The following is a 21,062-nucleotide window of genomic DNA, read 5'->3' on the forward strand; positions in this document are numbered from 1 at the left end:
CCGTCTACTCCGACGCCCGCTATAAAGCTGTCTTCTTTTTAAACTCTTCTCGCTATTGCCGCTGGCTGACGTCCACGCGCTTGCGCAGATCTGCCCTGTTCAAACCGCTGAGGAAATAACGGAGCAGTTCCAACCCCTCAAGTTCTTAATTTTCCTGATTCTCCTCTAGTGAAGATCTGCCGGAGTTATTCAAGACCTTGTTTGTCTCCATAGTTAATTAAATCCCTATTTTGTTTAACGTTTCCGAGTCTCTGTGTGAACCTGTGTTAGGGTGCAGAGATACAGCGTGACAATGATGGATTAAGACATTTATTTATTAGAAGTGATTGCAAGTTACTGAAACATTGATCTGAGCTCTGGTGGAGCAATGTCCTCTTCTGCCGCAGTCAGCGCGTTTCAGTCGGATCCTCCGCTGTGAAGTGGAAGCAATGGATCCGAATTATACAGGATTGTCCATGCCAACCATTTCCCGTGGCCAGAAATCACCAACCGAGGTTCGATTCCCGCCGCTCTCTGACAGGAGCTTGGGGGTTCTCTCCATGACCATGCTGGTTTCCTCTGTGTGCCCGGTTTCCTCCCACAGACCACAGGCTTTTCGATACGGAGGGGGTTTAAAGGTTAAGGATGATCTGTGCCACAAGAGTTAGTAAGTAATGGACATGTTAAGTCAGCGCTAGAGGGGTGTTGACACTTGCCGGCTGGCCCCAGCACGAACCTCCCTGACTCAAGTGACACGTTTCGCTCTCTGTCTGACGGAATTGTGACGAAGATCATCTTTAATCTTTAAAGCCCCTTATATTGAAAGGCCTTTTGATGTGGTTAATGTCACTGTCTCCGGTATGTCCACTAGCAGCTCATTCCATTCCGTATTCTCACCACCATCTGGGCGAAAATGATCACCCTGCAGTCCCCTTTTAAATCTCTTCCCTTCTCTCAGGAAACCAGTACTGCCTTTGGAAGATCCGTTCCCTGGGATAAACACTGCAAGTGTCCACCTCATCTATGGCCCCAGAATTTGATATGCCCCTGCAATGTCGATTCTCTTTCCTCTGCTCTCCTAGGATTAAAGTCCAACGCTACCTATCACCTTGATGTAACTCTGGCTCTCGATAGGTAGCAGCATCTTTCACAATCTCCCGCACTCTTGCCAGCTCCGTAAGTTGGGGGAAATATCTAACGTGATGGGACACACTTTAAGGTGTTTGGAGGAAAGTACAGGCAGGAATGTCAGAGATAGGATTTTAACACAGAGATTGGTGGGTGCGTGGAACTTCCTGTCAGGTTTGGTGATAGAGGCAGATACGTTAGGAGACCCATCAGTCACCAACCATCTGTCCTTCAGCCTTCAGGTCCCAAAGACTAATCTTAGCTTGATACCATGGAGTAATCTTAGAGTAAAGTCTGTTTCGGTGCTGTACTTTTCCATGTTCAAGCATCATAGAACAGTACAGGTCCTTCGGCCCACTGTGTTATGACAACATTTTAAGATCAATCCAATCCTTCCCCAACATAGCCCTTCAATTTCTTTTCATCCATGTGTCCATCTCTGATATTCCCCCGTATATTTTCCTCTAGTCACCGAGAAACTATGACCCCCCCCCCACCCCCGAATCGGCCATTTCTGTTTCGGAAAACAGTCTCGGGCCATACAATTGATCTGTGACTCTTAATCATCTTGTATAGCTCTATCAAAACACCTCTCCTTCTACTTTGCCCCAAAGAGAAAAGGTCGCTCAACGTATCTTCATTAGACACGTTCTCTAATCCAGACATCCTGGCGAATCTCCTCTGCACATCTCAAACTCACACATCCTTCCTATAACTGAGGCGACCAGAACTAAACAAGATAGTCCAAGTGTGGTGTAACTAGGGTTTTATGCAGCTGCAATATTACCTTGTGGCTCTTGAGCTCAACCCCTGACTAATGAAGGCCAACACATCATGCGGCTTCGTAAACACCCTGTAAACTTGCCTGACGACTTTGAGGGAGCTGTGGACGTAGAAACCAAGATCTCTCTCTTCTTCTTCACCACGAAGAATCCGACCATTCAACCTACGTTGAGTTGCTTTGTTAAATCGCCTTTTCATGTCACCGTTTTGTGGGTCTATGGGGAGATCTGATACCGCTGGCCAGCGTTTGGCCTGTCTGTGCGTAACTGTGTGCGGGAGGGGAGACCATTTTCAACCTTTATCTCCACATATTTACACAGCGGGTCAACATCTCCTTTGACTACCGCTATCCTCCTAAACCTTGTCGACCGTAACTCTGCCCAGTCCCATTGATTGCACCGGGATCATCGTCCTCCAGACCCCCCCCCCCGACCTGGATATGCTCATCCAGACTTAACTGTTGAAATCAAAATCGTATCCATCTCTTCGGCCGGCAGATCGTCCCACACGCTCATCACCCTCTGAGTGAAGAGGTTCCCCGTCATGGTCCCCTTAAACATTTCACTTTGACCCTTCATCATTTCCCTCATTATTCTGTATACCCAGATCGAATCTCACCAGAATCTTCCAGTCCTACTCTATTCCACATTTCCCTAAATTCCAGTGCCTCAAGGCCCAGCAACATTGTAGACCGAAGAGCTTTCACTGTGCTGTAACGTTATTTATAATAGACAATAGACAATACGTGCAGGAGTAGGCCATTCGACCTTTCGAGCCAGCAACGCCATTCAATGTGATCATGGCTGATCATCCACAATCAGCACCCCGTTCCCGCCTGCTCCCCATATCCCTTGACTCCGCTATCTTTAAGAACTTTATCTAACTTTTTCCTGAAAGCATCCAGAGAATTGGCCTCCATTGCTTTCTGAGGCAGAGCATTCCACAGATCCACAACTCTCTGGGTGGAAACGTTTTGACTGAACTCCGAACAACCTAACAACCTTCTAACAACCTTGTAAAGTGTTTCTGCACTCTTTTATTCTTGCTTGTTGGTAGTTGACCAGAATTTCAAATGTGACCTCATGAACTTTTTCTACAACTTCAACATGACGTCCCATCTCCAGTACTTAATACTTCAAGTTTTGAAGCTCAATGTGCCAAAAGCTTTCTATACGAATTACAGACCTGTATTCCCAGATACCCTTTGTTCTAATGCACCCCTCAGTAAACGGTGGAAGGACCTCATACATGACCAACCCCCTCTGTATGCTGACCCTGGATAGGAATATGCCTACAGAAGCAGGCCGCATCCAGCCTGAATAATGGTGTCAGGGAGGTAGGAGGGAAGCGCTAACAGCGGTAGGCAGGAGTGCGGGGCTGGTGGTAACCTGTAAACTTGCCAAATCGCCCTCGCGCAGGGAGGGTCTCCGCGGGATCTCACCTAGTGCGGGCGGTATCCAACGATGGCGGCCTCGTCTGGTGGAGATAAAATGGGATGGATTCAATAGTCATATGGGCTGGAGGAAGGGAGGGGAGATAAAGGGAGTAAGATGGAGGGGAAGAGACGCCACTCTGCAGGAGCATGGAGGGTCTGCAGGAGACGTCGGGGGGAAGGTGTGGCAGTAGGGCAGAGTAGGGGGTAGGAGGCAATGGAGATGCAAGGACGTGATTGAGCAGAACAGGGTGAGGAGAAGCTGACGGAGCGTGAGTGCAGGGAAGTCATAGATGTGGACGGAGGATGGAGTTGGGCCCGGGGCTGTGTGGGATGGGCGTGCAGAGCGAGTGGGGGGACCGAGGGGCGACAGATTGGGAGAATCAGGGGAGCTGGGAGCAGAGGGGTGGACGGAGAGTGGGAGCGGCTCAGGTGGAGAGGAGTTGGATGGGAGGATGTGATGCAGTGAGCGAGTGGATGGAGTGACAGTGGAAGGTCGAGAATATGTGGAACAGAATACGGAGGGTTTGAGGGAGAGGTGAAGATGTGAGTACAGAGGAGTGAATATGTGGATAGTAGGGCAGAGGGAGCGTGTTGAGGAATATGGAGGGGGTAAGGAGAGTGATTGGAGGGAGAGGTGCCGAGCGGTCTGAAGGTGCAAGGAGTGACATTGAGTGGGATTGCAGAGAGCGCGGTGGGGTAGAAACAGCTGGGGAGGGAACAGGGAGAAGGTGTGTCCGGTTGCAGAGTGGTTCGGAAGGACAAAGGGAGAGACCAGGTGCCTACCCGTCTCGTAGTAGTCGTAGACGGTCACGTAGGCGTCCTGAAGATTCTCCACAACGAAGTCCCGGTGAAGAGGAACAAACAGTTCGATCGGCTGGAGCTTGTCCATCTGTCGGGCGAGCGGTGGGTTGGGGATTCAATACGAGATCTCCTTCGCATATCCCCTGCTCCCCAACGTCCCAGACTCGCCAGCCCTCCCCCAACCGTCAAGACCAAGCTGAGACAGATGGGACGGGGTCCTCGCCACTCACCTCGGGGATGTACATCAACAAGTGCCCGTCCTGCGTCTCTGACCGGCTCACACGAGGATGCCACGGCTTCTGTAGCAGAAGGAGAGTTATTTATAAAGATCAAACGTTGTTTTTGCTTCTTTAATTCTGCCCGAGGCGGTCCCAAGCCCGGCTGTGAACATCAGAACATAGGAAGTAGGAGCAGAAACAGGTTATTTGACCCGTCGAGCCTGCCCTGCCATTCAATACGATCATGGCTGAGCTGGCCATGGACTCGTCTCCTAGAGTTACCTCTTTCCCCCCATAACTCTTAATTCCCCTACTATGCAAGCGGCCTCAACAGTAGCCTGTACAGGTACAGCATAAGCTCTCTGCTCAATCTCTCTACCAATGAAGCGCAACGTTTGCAATCTTGATCGCCCGCTGCACTTGCAACCCAGCCTTCTGTGATTCATGTACAAACACTCCCAAGTCTCTCTGCACAGCAGCATGCTGCATTTTGTTTTACCATTTAAATGATAATCTGATCTTCCATTTTCTTTACAAGGTGGATGACCTCGCATTTACCAACTGTGTACTCCATCTGTCAGACCCTTGCCCACTCAATTAATGGATTTATTTCTCTTTACCGACTGTCCGTATCTTCTGCACATTTCGCTTTTCCATTCAGTTTAGTGTCATCTCCAGATTGCTAATGTATATCGTAAAGGAACAGGGTTGGTCACGGGCTGGCAGCCCTATCCGATAAAATACGAGAGCTATGGAAAGGCCCACAGAAGCTCCGAAGTTCTCAACCTTGTGAGGGGAAGAATTTATCAACAAGGTGGATTACTTCTCGGGACATGCTAAAGAGTGGCCCAGGACAGCGGACTCTAGCGAGCTACTGCCGTCGGTAGTGATGGGCTGAACTAATTATCTAAAGGTGAATGTGCCTTGGTCCCATGCACATCGAAACATACCCTGAAATGCGTCATTTTCTGTCAACGCAGTCCGAGGGTGTGCTGGGGGTGGCCCGCAGTGTTACTACGCACCTTTGCAGTGTGGGAGGGCACCGGGGCTCCCGGGGAAACCCACATAGCCCCGGGCAGAGGGGATACACTGCATCAGATGGTGGAAATAGAAGTGCCATCGCCAACACTGCAGTAACATTACGTCAGCCGTTACGTCACAGTGGCGTCCTTGGCGACCCGGGATTGGAGATACCACGGAGAGATGTCAGATGCGGGAAATCGGAAGAAACACGCAAGATACCGTTGCGTCTCAGCAGGTCACAGACGGTCGCTGTTTCGAAGTAATACCCCAGTACTAGGGACAGCTCAGTGATGGTGATGGGAGGTCTTACAAACAAATCCCTGACGGACAGAACGCGGGCGGCCAATTGTTCGTACGGTGTTGGTGGGACTGGAGTGGGGAGAGGATCCACAGTTAGGTTCAGGAGCACCTGGGGCAAACCCTCTGTTCACCTGAGCAGAGTACCCGGAAAACATCTTCACATCCACGATGACCATGTTGGAGACGTTACGAGACCCGACGTACCTAAGGAGAGAAGGGCAGAAAGCACCCGCTGTTAGAGAGCAAATCATAGAGGGTTATTTTCGAGAATCACTCGCAGTAATAACAGCCGGGAGCAGGGGAATCACAAACATAGACACAGTGGGGATCTACTGAAATCACTCCCTTGGAACACGGGCAGGATCTGGGGAATCACACCCAGGGACACACGGCCGAATCCAGTAAAATCACTCCCAGGGACACACAGTCGGGATCTAGTGAAATCACTCCCTGGGACACACGGGCAGGACCTGGGAAATCACTCCAACGAACACACCGTAAGATTCTAGTGAAATGACTCCCAGGGAACACAGATAGAATCTGGGGAATCATTCACAGGTACATACGGTTGAGATTGAGTGAAATCACTCATTTGAAACACGGCAGGTTCCTGGGATTCACTCCCAGCGATACCTGGTCGGATTTTCGTGACATCACTCCCAGCGACATGCGCACATGGTCCGGGGCACCGCTCCCAGGGACACACGCTCGGGATATAGTGAAATCACTCCCAAGGAACACGGACAGGATCTGAAGGAACACTCCCAGGGACACACACACACACACACACACACACACGCACACACACACACACACACACACACACACACACACACACACACACACACACACACACATAGTCTGGGGAATAACTCCTAGGGACGAATTCTATTCAAATCATTCGCAGGGAACATGGATGGCGTCTTCTGAATTGCTCCGGGCCCAATGGTTGGGTTTCAGTGAAATCACTCCCAGGAAACATTGATCCTCTCTCACACTGGTCCCACGTTGCGCCACGAATGGGAGCCCCACCGACCCCACCTTCCTCCCCACTCCCACTTTTGACGTATCCCGCACTCACGTCACATTGATGTTGATGATGCTTCCGTCGGTGTCGTCACCCGTTCTCCTCATCTCGGCCGAGAGCTGGAAGGCGGAGTCGCGATGCTTGGGAAGGGTATTGTACCGCAGTGTGGTCTGACAGGGTGGAGTGAGTGAGGGTAACAGTTACCACAGGGTGCAGACGGCAGCTGCTCTTCCTTCCCCATCTGCCGCTCAACTCCCTCTGTCCCATCCCTCCATCAATCCTCCCACTTCCCCCTCGCAGCATGCGTCCTGACCCCCTTCGCCCGTCACACTGGTGCGTTGTCCTCCTGTAATCATCGCTCCTCCCTCGTCCCCTGCTCCTTGTCCTTCTTCCACTCCAGTCCCTCTGTTCATCACTCTGTCCTCCACCATTCCAATCCCAACTCTATCACTCTCACTCTCTCCTTCCTTCCTCTCCTGGCCCTTCTCCTCCGCATTGCACTCCACTCCAACCCTCTACTCCCGCCCTTCCTCACCCTATCTCTACCCCTGCCTCCCTCCCTCTGTGCTGCCTCAACATTCCCTCCCACTGTGTGCCCTCCTTCCCCAGGTTCCTTCCTCTGCCACCACCTTCGCTTTCTTCCCTCCATCCCCCCTCCCTCCCTGTTGCATCTTTCATCATCTCTCTATGCGCTCTGTCCTTCTCCCCCTCTGTTCTGATCTACGCTCCCTCTCTCCGTGTTCCCTTCCACGCCTCTGTCCCTCTATCCTCTTCCTCTTTCCCTCCCTTGGTCCCACCATCCGCTCCCAACTTCCCGCTCCAATCCATCCTTCCGTCCCTCCCTGTTCCCTCACTCACCCCCCATCTCTCTATCTACTACATCCCTCTCACCTCTCTTTCAGGCTTCACGTCCCCCCGACCTGTTCCTTCCCTCGTCCCTATCCTACCCCCTCCTATCTCTCTATGTTCCCACATTCCAACTCCTCCCACCGTCCTCCCTCCCCTCTTTGCCTTGCATCCCCTCCCTCCACCTGTGTCCCCTTCGTCATCTTGATCTGTCTATCCCCGCCCTTTCTTCTCCCTCCTTTGGTCCCTATCTCTATCCTTTCCATCCCATCACCCTCCTCTCTCTCCATCCCTTCACTCACCCCAATCTCTCTATACACTTCTTCCCTCCCTTCATCAGCTGCATTATGTTTTTGCCCCTACATCGCTCTTTCTGACCTGTCCCGCTGTCACTTCCTCTCCCCCCGTCCGTCTCACCATTCCCTTCCCTCCCTCTGCCTCTCCCTCACCCTTGATTCTCCCTCCGCTTCTTCCCTCCGTCTCTCTCTCCTCCATCCTGCTCTCCTCCTCCTCGCTCTGTCCCCTCCCTCACCTACTTCTCTCTGTCACCTTCCTCCGTCTCTGTCCTTGCCCTTCCCACTCTATCTTCTCTCCCTTGCCTTCCTCTGTATCCCTCACCTCAATCTCCCTTTCCACTCCCTTTCTCACCTCCGCCCTGCCCTCCATTCTCTCTCTCTGTCCCTTCTCTAATACCCATTTCTGTATACATTTCCTCCCTCCCTTCCACCCTCCTTCCTTTCCAGACCTCTTGCCATTCCTTCGTCTTTTCCTCTGTCCTCTCTTTGCCACCACCCTCCATCTCCCCTGTTCCTCACACCAACCTGCCACTCCCTCTCAACCTCGCTCTGTCCCCTCTCTTCGCTCTGCCTATCCTTCCCCTTTGCATGCACTCCATCACCTCCTCAGTTGCTCTCCTAGCCCTTCAGGACATTGTCTTTTGGTACTCCTGGTTCTCTCCATTCTAAACTCACTACCGTTGACTCAATCCCTCTATACTGCATTTTACCCCGCAACACTCTGCTGCTCCTTCCTCCTCACTCGTCCCACTGCGACTTTCATTCCGCTCACCCCCACCTTCTCCTCCTATCACAGCAGTCATCACCAGCTGCCTTTCAGTGAGGCCAGAGGACAGAAAGCGCCCTCCGCTCGATAGGAACGGGTCCTCCTCCTCCTCACGATGTCACCAACCAATGCCTCTGACCCGTAACTCCTCAGATCTGTTGCAAAGGGAGCACGGGCACGGGGAAGGAGCAGAGATCAGGGAAAGAGAGAGGAGGCAACTGGGGTGACGGAAAGTTTAAACCATTAAAGTATTGAAGACAGGAAATGGGGGTGTTATGTTGAAGCTGTGTAAGGTGTTGGCGCGGCCTCTATGTGTGTGGTAGACCAGGAGGTGTTTATGGTGTTGAGGCAAATCAGTGTGGATAAATCCTCAGAGCGTGACAAGGCGTGACAAGGTAAAAAGTTTATTGGGGAATATGAGTGGGATCTTCCTCGCAAGAGGGTGGTGAGATCGTGGAATGAGCTGTTAACGCAAGTGGTGCATGCGAGCTTGATTGCAAGTTTCGATAGGACGGGTATGGAGTCATAACGTCCCGGTACAGGTAGGTGGCAGTAGTCAGTTTAAATGGTTTGGCACGGACTAGAGGGGCACCATGGCCTGTTTTTTGTTCTGTGACTTTACATGACCCTAGAAGAAAGAGGGAAAAGGACAGGGAAGGAGTGAGAAGAGAGAGAGAGAGTTGGGCCGAGGAAGGTAGGGTGATAGGGAGGAAGGAAGGAAGAAAGGGAGAGTTGATAAGACAGAGAGAGGAGGGAAGGATCGGTTGGGCGGTAGGGGGAAGGTTTGGTACAAAGGGAGGAAGAGTGAGAGGGAAAGGGAATGCGCCAGTGTGGGAGGAACGAAACGAGCAGGGAGTTGTACTGAGTTGGTTAAACGAATGAAATCAGAGGCTGGTGGGAGAGAGGGACCATGAAAGAGTTGGGATGGAGGGAAGAGATGGTGGAGAAACAAGAAAGAAGGTGGAGGGGAAGGAGTGCAGGGGGTTCAGATGGAGGGAGGGAGGGGAGGGTCAAGTTGATGGAGGGATGGACGGGACCTGCGGAGACGAGAGTGAGCAAGGGGCAACTCGCCTGCAGCAACAGACAGCTGTTCCCGCTGACGTGGGCAGTGTAGTCACCGGGAACATCCTGCAGCTTCTCGCTCTGAAGCACCAGCTGGTTTGAGGCGTCCAGCCGGATTTCCCGGTGGAACTCGTTCTTTCCGGTCAACGTCACCAGCCCCTGAGGGTCCGACACGTGGGTCAGGCTCCCGTAGAGTGAGAGAGCATGAAGAGCGACCACCGTGTCCTGTGGGTGGGTGCGCAGAGAAAGAAGACAGTAACATACGGGCGAAAGGCTGCGCTGCTACCCCACCCTACTCAACATCGACCTGAAAATCCGGACCAGAAATTCAAAGTCCAGAGAATCGAATGGCCCTTGAATGCCGATGAAAAATGGAGGAACAAAGCCCGGGAAAACCTCGCAGGCACATGGGCTGGGAAACACAACCCCCCTTCCAAGGGAACGTCTCCGGTGATTTTCCGTGTTAACTCCAGAGTTCCATCTCGTTGGGACATCTCGCAGGCACATGGGCTGGGAAACACAACTCCCCTTCCAAGGTAACGTCTCCGGTGATTTTCCGTGTTAACTCCAGAGTTCCATCTCGTTGGGACATCTCGCAGGGACATGGGCTGGGAAACACAACTCCCATTCCAAGGGAACGTCTCCGGTGATTTTCCGTGTTAACTCCAGAGTTCCATCTCGTTGGGACATCTCGCAGGGACATGGGCTGGGAAACACAACTCCCCTTCCAAGGGAACGTCTCCGGTGATTTTCCGCCAAACCTTTCGTGTTAACTCCAGAGTTCCATCTCCTTGGTCACCATTTCCATCGCCCAAGCCACACTTGGGATTTTACATCCCCTATCTCAGCAAACCCTATCCTTCTCCCTCTGCCGTCTCTCTCGCTCCAACCCTCACCCCTCCCTTCCAGCTCCCATCGCCTCTCGCTCCCCAATGCCCACCCCCTCGTCCATCTCGTTCACAGACCCACCTGGGTAGAGTCGAAGCCCCCGTACGGATTCTCCTGTCGGACCAGCCATCTGACAATAGTGAAGGCCCTCTGCAGGTCTGCAGGCCTCACCGAGGGCTGGGACAGGAGGGCGAGGAGGACATAGGCCGTCATCTCCACCTCAGCTGAGGGCGCTCTCCTCCAGTACCAACTGAACTCCTCATCCTCTTCCTCCGCCTCTGGGACCCTCGTCCAATGCCTCATTCCATCTGTGCAGGGGAAAGGTGAATGGTCACGGGGTGGGTTCTAATGTCATGAGGGTCCGAGAATTCAGAAGAGGGAGGAGGATTACAGAAGTCCCAGAGTCGAGGGGACACCAAGGTCACAGGCGCTAAGGGACAATGCGATGGCTACCGCGGTCCAAGGGGAGGGAGAGGTAGGAACAGCGAGGGGTTAGGAAAGGAGGGTTTGGAGAATGGTTGTCGAAGAGGAGGGAGGAGGGTTGACTGTTGAGGCACAGTGATGTAGCAGAGAATGGAGGGTTGGTTAGAGAGGAGAATAGAGGAGGTGCAAGAGGAGAGGGGAGTTGAAATTTGAGGGTGCAGTAGGCAGGGAAGAGGAGGGTCAGAGCAATGGAGGAGGAGTGAAAAGGTTTGAGGGTGGGTGAAAGGAAGGAGGGATTGAGGGTTAATGAAGGGGAAGAGAGAAGACGAAGGTCGAGGTGGTGGAGTTGGATTGATGATGATAAACAGGAGATGAGTGTGCTCAGAGCTGAGGGTGAAGTCGGGAGAAAAGAGGCCCGTTGAGGAGGGTTGATATGAGGGATACGTCTATAGCAATGGAGGAGGATTAGAGGGGCTTAAGAGGAGGGAAGAGTTGATTGTTGGGGAGGTTGAAGGGGAGGAGATCGGGGTCTCCCTCACCATTTTTGACAGCTAAACCCTCCAGCTTATCGAGGAGCCAGTCCCTGGAGACGTTGTCCCCTGCCAGGGTGAATGTGTAGGCGAGAAGAGCCAGCGTGTACGTGCTGTTCACTGTCTCCATCTGCTTCCACAGGCAACGGAGAGAAGGCTCCAGCACTGCCGTCTAGACGGAGAGACAGTCAGACACTCCAAGAAAATGTGTCACACGACTTATAACCATGTAACAATTATAGCACGGACACAGACCATCTCGGCCCTTCCAGTCCGTGCCAAACATTTACTCCCACCTACTCCCACCGACCTGCACTCAGCCCACAACCCTCCTTTCCTTTCCTGTCCATATACCTATCCAATTTTTTTTTAATGACAATATCGAACAAGCCTCTAACACTTCGACTGGAAGCTCGTTCCACACAGCTACCACTCTCTCTGATTAAAGAAGATCCCCTTCGTGTTGCCCCTAAACTTTTGCCACTTAACTGTCTCTGACACTGAGGTTGGACCTTCGACTAGGAAGGGGAGGAGGGCAGAAAAGATAGGGGATTCTATAGTCGGAGGGGGGGCAAATAGGAGAATTTGTGGGTAAGTTCGGGAGTCTCGGATGGTATGTTGCCTCCCTGGTGCCGGGGTCCAGGACATCTCAGATCGACTGCAGTTTATTCTCGAGAGGGAGGTCAAGAACCCAGATGTTGTGGTCCGTGTAGGGACCAACGACAAGGGTAGGATCAGTGAGGGGGTCATGCGTATTGAGTTCAGGGAGTTAGGTGAGAAGCTGAAGGGAAAGACCTCCAGGGTAACAATCTCAGGATTGCTACCTGTGCCATGTGCCAGTGAGGCAAGGAACAGAAGGATTATACAGATTAATACGTCGCTGAGAGGATGGTGCAGGAGGGAGGGCTTCAGGTTTTTAGATAATTGTGCTTTGTTCTAGGGAATCTGTTCCGACGGGACAGTTTACTCCTGAACTGGAGCGGTACTAACATTCTTTCAGGAAAGTTTGCTAGTGCTGCTCGAGGGGGTTTAAACTAAATTTGCAGGGAGCAGGGATCCAGAATGTGAGAGAGCATAGCGAGATGAAGAATAAAGGACAGGTGGGGAATACATGGTTCCGGAATATTAAGTGTGTAGGAGAGAAAGGTGAGGCGGAGCAAGTGATAAGGAGGACACATGTACAAAGGGATGGTCTGACGGAACATGGAGTTAAATGTGGAGAAAGAATAAGTAAATTTAGGAAGGACAACAGAATTCAAGAGGCGTATAGCCCGATGGGAGTTCAGGGAGCTGGGTTAAGCACAATAGGCAGCGATTTAAACAGAGAGTAGGAAAATGGGATAAAAATTCTATATCTGAATGCACGAAGTGTCAGAAATAAGGCGGATGACCTTGAAGCTCAGGTGCGACTGGGTAACTATGATGTTGTTGGGATAACGGAGACATGGCTGCAGGGAGATCAGACCTGGGAAATGAATGTACAAGGGTATACGTGCTATCGTAGGGACAGAAATGTGGTCAGAGGGGGAGTGGTGGCCCTGTTGGTGAGGAATGAGATTCAGTCCTTTGCAAGGGGGGACATAGGATCAGGAGAAGTGGAGTCTGTGTGGATAGAACTGAGGAACAGTAAGGGCAAAATGACCCCAATGAGTATTGTCTATAGGCCCCCAAACAGTAGCATGGATATTGGATGAAAGTTGACTAGGGAGTTAACATTGGCATGTGGCAAAGGTAATGTCGCAGTAGTAATGGGGGATTTCAACATGCAAGTGAACTGGGAGAATCAGGTTGGTGCTGGACCCCAGGATATTGAGTTTGTAGAGTGCCTATGGGATAAATTTTTGGAACAGCTTGTACGAGAGTCGACCAGGGACAAGTCTATACTGGATGTAGTGTTGTGTAATGAACAGGATTTGATAAGCGATCTTGAAGTAAAGGAGCCATTAGGAGGTAGTGACCATAATATGATGTTTTTATCTGCAATTTGAGAAGGGTAAGGGCAGATCGCAAGTGTCAGTGTTGCAGTTGAACAAAGGAGTCTATGGAGCCATGAGAGAGGGTCTGGCCAAAGTTAAATGGACGGATATCCGAGCAGAAAAGACAGTGGAATAGAATGGCAGGTACTCTTGGGAATAATGCACAAGGTGCAAAATCAGTTCATCCCCTGGAGAAGGAAGGATTCAATGGGGGGAAAGGGGCCACAGTGGTTGACAAAGTAAGTCAGAGAATGCATAGCATTAAAAATAAACGAAATATGACAGAGCTAAGGTGAGTAGGAAGAGAGATGATTGGGAAATTTTTAAGGAACAACAGGAACTTAACTAAAAAGGCAATGCGGGGAGAAAAAAATGAGGTACGAACGCAAGCTAGCCAGGAATATAAAGGAGGATAGCAAAAGCTTTTTTAGGTATGTGAAGAGAAAGAAGATAGTTAAGAACAATGTTGGGCCCTTGAAGAATGAATTGGGTGAAATTGCTATGGGAAATAGAGAAATGGCAGAAGAATTTAATAAGTACTTTAGATCTGTCTTCACGAGAGAAGACACAAGCAATCTCCCAGATGTATGGATGGGCCAAGGACATAGAGTAACTGAGGAAATGAAACAGATTGACGTTAGGATGGAAACGGTGATGAGTAGACTGATAGGACTGAAGACTAACAAATCCCCAGGTCCAGATGGTCTGGAGGTGGCTCTGGAAATTGCGGATGCATTGGTAATAATTTTCCAATGTTCCATAGATTCAGGAGCAGTGCCTGAGGATTGGAGAACGGCTAATGTTATCCCACTTTTTAAGAAAGGAGGGAGGAAAACACAGAACTATCGTCATGTCAGCCTAACATTAGTAGTGGAGAAGATACTACAGTCCATTATTAAAGATTAAATAGAGGCATATCTTGATAGCAGTGATAGGATTGGGCCGAGCCAGCATGGATTTACCAAGGGCAAATCATGCTTGACTAATCTATAGGAGATTTTCGAGGATGTAACCAGGAAGTTAGACAAGGGAGATTCAGTGAATGTAGTGTACCTCGATTTTCAGAAGGCATTTGACAAGGTCCCACATAAGAGTTTGGTGGGTAAAATCGGAGCTCACGGCATTGGGGGGGAAGACATTGACATGGATAGAAAACTGGTTGGCAGATAGAAAGCAAAGGGTCGCGGTGAATGGGTGTTTCTCGGAATGGCAGGTGATGACTACTGGTATGCCATAGGGCTCTGTATTGGGACCACACCTGTTTACGATTTACATCAGCGATTTAGATGAAGGTATTGAGAATAACATCAGCACGTTTGCTGACGATACTAAGCTGGGTGGCAGTGTGACATGTGATGAGAATGTTAGGAGAATTCAGGGTGACTTGGATAGGCTGTGTGAGTTGGCAGATTCTTGGCAGATGACATTTAATGTGAATAAGTGTGAGGTTATCCATTTTGGGAGTAAGAACAGGAAGGCAGATTATTATCTGAGCGGTGTAAAGTTAGGTAAGGGAGAAATACAAAGAGATCTATGAGTCCTTGTTCATCAGTCACTGAAGGTGAATGAGCAAGTGCAGCAGGCAGTGAAGAAGGCTAATGGAATGTTGCCCTTTATTATAAAGGGAATTGAGTACAAGAGCAAGGAAATCCTTTTGCATTTGTACAGGGCCCTGGTGAGACCACACCTGGAGTATTGTGTACAGTTTTGGTCTCCAGGGTTAAGGAAGGACATCCTGGTTGTAGAGGAAGTACAGTGTAGATTCACAAGATTAATTCCTGGGATGTCCGGACTGTCTTACGCAGAGCGGGTAGAGAGACTGGGCTTGTACACACTGGAATTAAGGATATTGAGAGGGGATCTGATTGCAACATATAAGATTATTAAGGGATTGGACAAGATAGAGGCAGGAAATATGTTCCAGATGCTGGAAGAGTCCAGTACTAGAGGGCAGGAATACGGGGTAGGTCATTTAGGACAGAGTTAAGGAAAAACTTCTTCTCCCAGAGAGTTGTGGGGGTGTGGAATGCACTGGCTCGCAAGGCAGTGTAGACCAATTCTCTGGATGCTTTCAAGAAGGAGCTAGATGGGTATCTTATGGATATGGGAATCAGGGGATATAGGGACAAGGTAGGAACCGGGCAGTGATAATAGAGGATCAGGCATGATCTCAGAATGGCGGTGCAGGCTCGAAGGGCCGAATGTTCTACTTCTGCACCTATTGTCTATTAACTCTCAACTCATGTCCTCTTGTTTGATCGCCCCTACTCTCAATGGGAAAAGCTTACCCACGTCAACGCTATCACCCTCACAATATTAAATACCTCCATCAAGTCCCCCCTCAACCTTCTATGCTCCAACGAATAAAGACCTAACTTGTTCAATCTTTCTTTGTCACTTAGTTGCAGAACACCCAGGTGACATTCTCGTAAATCTCTGTAATCTCTCTATGTTGTTAGCATCTTTCCTACAATTCGGTGACCAGAACTGTACACAATATTCCAAATTTGGCCTCACCAATGCCTTGTACAATTTTAACGTGGCATCCCAACTCCTATACCTAATGCTCTGATTTATAAAGGCCAGCATACCAAAAGCTTTTTTTAACCACCATATCTATATGAGATTACACCTTCAGGGATCTATGCACCATTATTCCTAGATCACTCTGTTCTACTGCATTTTTCAATGCCCGACCATTTACCATGTATTTCCTATTTGGATTAGTCCTACCAAAATGTAAAACCTCACACTTATCAGCATTAAACTAATTTGCCATCTTTCAGCCCACTATTCTAACTGGCCTAAATCTCTGTGTGCTTTGAAAACCTACTTCATTATCCACAACGCCACCGATCTTAGTATCATCGCATACTGACTAAACCATTTTACCAGCCCATCATCCAGATCATTAATGTATTTGACAAACAACATTGGACCCAGTACAGATCCCTGAGGCACACCACTCGTCACCGGCCTCCAAACTGACAAACAATTATCCACCACTACTCTCTGGCATCTCCCATCCAGCCATTGTTGAATCCATTTTACTACTTCAATATTAATTCCTAACGATTGAACCTTCCTAACTAACCTTCCGTGTGCAAACTTGTCAAAGGCCTTACTGAAGTCCATACAGACAAAATCAATTTCTTTACCCTCGTCAGACTTCCTAGTAACGTCATAAAAAAAATTCGATTTGTCAAACTTGTCCTTCCACGCACACATCCATATTGACTGTTCCTAATCAGACCCTGTCTATCCAGATAATTATATATATATATATAGTCTCCGAGAATACTTTCCATTAATTTACTCACCACCGACGTCAAACTTACAGGCCGATAATTGCTTCCTCCCCGACAAAACCCCCTCATTCCGACTGTCACTCAAACCTTCCACAGGTAGTTCTCTTTCTCGAGATATACTCTGTTCGTCATCCCGTTCACTGGGGGTTGGTGTTAGACCATTTGTAGTGCGTGTTAGACCGTTTGTGGCTGGTGATGGACTATTAATGGTGTGTGATAGCCATTTGATAGACAGTGAGTTACCATTAGTTGTGAGTGACAATTGGTGGCGATTGATAGACCAATGGTTGTGGGTGATGGCCTATTGCTGGTGGATGAGAGACCATAGCGGGTGGGTGATAGATGTTTGGTGATGAACGCTAGATCACTGGTGGTGGGCGACAGGCCACTGGTAGTGGGTGATAGACCATTGGAGAATGATAGAACATTGGCTGTTGAGTGATGGACCAATGGTGGTGTGTAATAGACCAGTAGCGATGGGTGATGGACCATTGGTGGTGGATGATAGGCCATTGGTGGAGAGTGATAGACCTTTGGCTGGTGAGTGTTGGACCAATAGTGGTGTGTCATAGACCAATGGCGATGGGGGATAGACCATTGATGGTGTGTGACGCATAATAGGTAGTGAGTGATAGTAAATTGTTGGGTAATGATTGACCATTGGTGGTGGCTGGCAGACTACTGGTGGCGATAGACGATTGGTGGTGGGTGATATCCAGTTGGTGGAAAGTAATGGTGAGTGATGGACCGCCGGTGGTGGGTGACAGACTATTGGTGGTGGTGAAAGACCACTGGTGGTAGGTAATAGAACACGGTTGGTGAGTGATGGATCATTGGTGGTGGGTGACAGATCATTGGTAGTGGGTGATATACAATTGATTGTTAGTGATAGACTGCTGGGGTGGAAGAGAGACCATTTATGGGACTTTATTTAGACCACCAATGGTCTATCACTCACCACCCATGATCTATCGCCCATCACCAATCGTCCATTAGCCACCATCGATGGTCTATCACCCTCCACCAATTGTCCTGCACTCACTCCCAAGGGCCTTCATTCTTTCCCAATATCCATAACTCCCAGTAGTCCTATTGCTCCAGCCGATGCCTTTCCAAACTCACTGCACCCACTTTCCTGTCCTTCCCACTGTCTTCCGCCACTCCTGCTTCGACTTACCTGGAAACCTGCAGGCTGGGTCTCCTCCCTCTCGACTTTGGGCAGCGTAGTTCCTTCTGCAAACACGGAACACAGGGGAGAATTAAAGGAGGGAGTAGTCAGCAGGTTGGTCAGCACAGGTGGATTCGGCCTTAACCCAGGCCCAGGACACGTCAGGATGATGCGACAAGCCTTGGTGTTGGGCAAGGACGGTAGGTCATCCACAGGGCCTATGGTAGGTAGTATGTCGGAGGCCACAGAGAGTGGGGCAGGTGCGCTCTGGGGGAGTAAGTACGGACAGGCTCAAGGCCACAGACAATGGAGAGGAGGGGTGTACATCCCCAGGCTTGGGTCTGTGTGTTTGGGACAGGCACAGGCTGTGTGGTGCGGATTATTGGAGAGAAGCTGACGACATGAGGAAGAAAGCTACACCCGGCAAGGGATCTCGTCACTCACCTGCCTCGTTGCTTGAAGACTCACTCTCCAACCTTTCCTGAGCCTTCTTGTAAATCTCATCGGCCTAGATGGAGACCGAGAAGATATGGCAATTGAGGGGTCACACCAGCTCCTGCCCCCTCCCCACCCTTGTTCAGAAATTTTCTCTCTCTTTGACTAACTCAGGTTTCCCCACCACTTTCCCCGCTACCCTTTCACCTCTCCCATTTCCACTCTCTCACTCTCCTGCCCTCTCCTGCCTCTACTTCTCCACCCTCTTTCTCTCCGATCTCTACCTTTTCCAACTCCCGCTCCTTCTCCCTGTCTCTCACTTTCACTCTCCCTCTTCCATCCATACCATCTCCACCTCCATCTCTCGCTCTCTGCCCTCCTTCTCCCCTCTACCCTCTCCCGATCCCTCTCATCGTCTACCCTCCCGCTCTTCATCTCCTGTCGCTACCCTCTCCCTCTCCCCTCCCTCCCTCCCTCCTCCCTTGTCCTCTCCGTTCCTCTCCCTAACCCCTCTCCATCCGTCTTACTCTCCTCCTTCATACCGCATCCTTCCCCTCGTCCACTCTCTTTCACTCTCTCCCTCTCCAACCATCCCTCTCCCATTTCACCACTCCTTCCCCTCTTACACCACCTCTCCTCCCTCAGCTTTCTCTCCCCCATTTCCCCTTCAAGTCCGACGATTTTGGAACATTACATATCCGCCATTCCTCCTCGTCTCACCCGCACAACCCCGCATTCCATTCTTCATCTTAGTGCACCTCTCCTTCCCTCCACCTGACCCAGCCCCTTCCTCGTGAGTTTACCCCTCCGTCCTACCCCCGCGTTACTGACCATACTGGCCCTCAGCCTTTGTAACTCAAGGAGCGCAGAGGTGACGTAGGCCGAAAGAGAGATTGAATCATCGACGCCGCCCTGGGGGAGAGAGGAGATTGCGATTTGTTAAATCTTCCTCTCCCAAGGCATTCCCCCTCAACCCCAGAGAGCTCCATCCTCTTCCCCCCCCCCCGCACGGCGTTTCCTTCTCGACCCCTCCCGCAGCGCTCCCTCATCAGAACCTTATACAAGTTAGAAGCTTTCGAGAGGGTGCCAAGGAGATTTACCAGGATGCTCTCTGGATTACATAAAGGGCGGATGAGATTTACGAGAATGCTTCCAGGATTAGAGAGAGTGCAGAGAAGATTTACCAGAGGATATGAGCGGGAGTGCGGCGGGAGCCGTTTTGATTTTTTCATAAGGGAGGCGGTAATGCGCAGGCGTATGACGTCGGTCAGTGAAGTTTTATAAAGGACACAGCCTGAAACAGCGGACAGCGTCGTTTGCGGGCAGCGGGGTGAACCGGGAGCGCGGTGAAGGCTTAAGGGCTTTTCTCAACGGGAAGCGGGTGAGGTAAGTTTCAGTTTTTCCTATTATTTGAGGAAAGGGGGTAGTATGAGTGTGAGGGCAGCTTGTTGGTGTCGGATGTGAGAGGTCCTGGAGTCTTCTAGCCTCCCCGACGTCCACATCTGCGCCAGGTGCGCCGAGCTGCCGCTCCTGAGGGTCCATGTTAGAGAACTGGGGCTGCAACTCGATGACCTTCGTCTGCTCAGGGAGAGCGAGGAGTTGATAGAGAAGAGTTACAGGCAGGTGGTCACAGCGGGGCCACGGGAGGCAGACAGGTGGGTCACGGTTAGGAGAAGGAAGGGGAAGAGTCAGGTAACAGAGAGTATCCCAGTGGCTGTACCACTTGACAATAAGTACTCATGTTTGAATACTGTTGGAGAGGACAGCTTACCTGGGGGAAGCAACAGTGGCCGTGCCTCCGGCACAGAGTCCATCCCTGTAGCTCAGAAGGGTAAGCAAAGGAAGAGGAAGGCAATAGTACTAGGGGACATGATAGTTAGGGGGTCAAATAGGCGATTCTGTGGACGCAGTCAGGAGACCCGGATGGTAGTTTGCCTTCCTGGTGCCAGGGTCCGGGATATTTCTGATCGCGTCCAAGATATCCTGAAGTGGGAGGGTAAGGAACAAGAGGACGTGGTACATATAGGTACCAATGACATAGGTAGGAAAAAGTAAGATGTCCTGAATGGAAAAAATAGGGAGTTAAGAAGGCAGTTGAGAAGAAGGACTGCAAAGGCAGTAATCTCGGGATTACTGCCTGTGCCACGCGACAGTGACAGTAAGAATGGAATGAGGTGGGGGATAAATGCGTGGCTGAGGGATTGGTGCAGGGTGCAGGGAATCAAGTTTCTGGATCATTGGGATCTCTTTTAGGACAGTTGTGACCTGTACAAAAAGGATGGGTTACTCTTGCATCCTAGGGGGACCAATATCCTGGCGGCAAGATTTGCTAAGGTTACTGGGGAGACTTTAAACTAGAATGGTTGGGGTGGGAATCAATTTGAAGAGACTAGGGGAGAGGAGATTAGTTCACAAATGGAGAAAGCTTGTTGACAGTGTGTGAGGGAGGAAAGGCAGGTGATAGAGAAAGGGAGCGCTCAGACCGAAGATGTAGGGGAGAAAGAAGAAAAAAATAATAAAGTAGTTTGCACCGTTAGGGATAAACAAAGAGGAAGAGGTGGAGTTTCTTCAATGCATTTATTTTAATGCTCGGAGCATTGTAAGAAAGGAGGATGAGAGAGCATGGATTGATACCTTGAAATATGATGCTGTAGCTATTAATGAAACATA

The 21,062-nt window shown here is 50.3% G+C and overlaps 1 protein-coding gene across 1 annotated transcript in view; it reads right to left on the reverse strand.

Annotated features, from left to right (window-relative positions):
- Positions 1 to 298: 298 nt before the first annotated feature.
- Positions 299 to 21,062, reverse strand: part of LOC132385901 (murinoglobulin-2-like) — a 100,438-nt gene continuing 79,674 nt past the window's right edge. Inside the window, 12 exon segments of the mRNA XM_059958140.1 lie at positions 299 to 412; positions 3,332 to 3,366; positions 4,109 to 4,214; positions 4,357 to 4,425; positions 5,799 to 5,871; positions 6,749 to 6,864; positions 9,674 to 9,889; positions 10,634 to 10,860; positions 11,515 to 11,677; positions 17,967 to 18,022; positions 18,402 to 18,465; positions 19,224 to 19,304. Of these exon segments, the coding sequence (XP_059814123.1) occupies positions 3,332 to 3,366; positions 4,109 to 4,214; positions 4,357 to 4,425; positions 5,799 to 5,871; positions 6,749 to 6,864; positions 9,674 to 9,889; positions 10,634 to 10,860; positions 11,515 to 11,677; positions 17,967 to 18,022; positions 18,402 to 18,465; positions 19,224 to 19,304 (1,206 nt within the window). The 3' untranslated portion in view covers positions 299 to 412.

This window comes from Hypanus sabinus, assembly GCF_030144855.1.
Source record: "Hypanus sabinus isolate sHypSab1 chromosome X2 unlocalized genomic scaffold, sHypSab1.hap1 SUPER_X2_unloc_4, whole genome shotgun sequence".
NCBI lineage: Eukaryota > Metazoa > Chordata > Chondrichthyes > Myliobatiformes > Dasyatidae > Hypanus > Hypanus sabinus.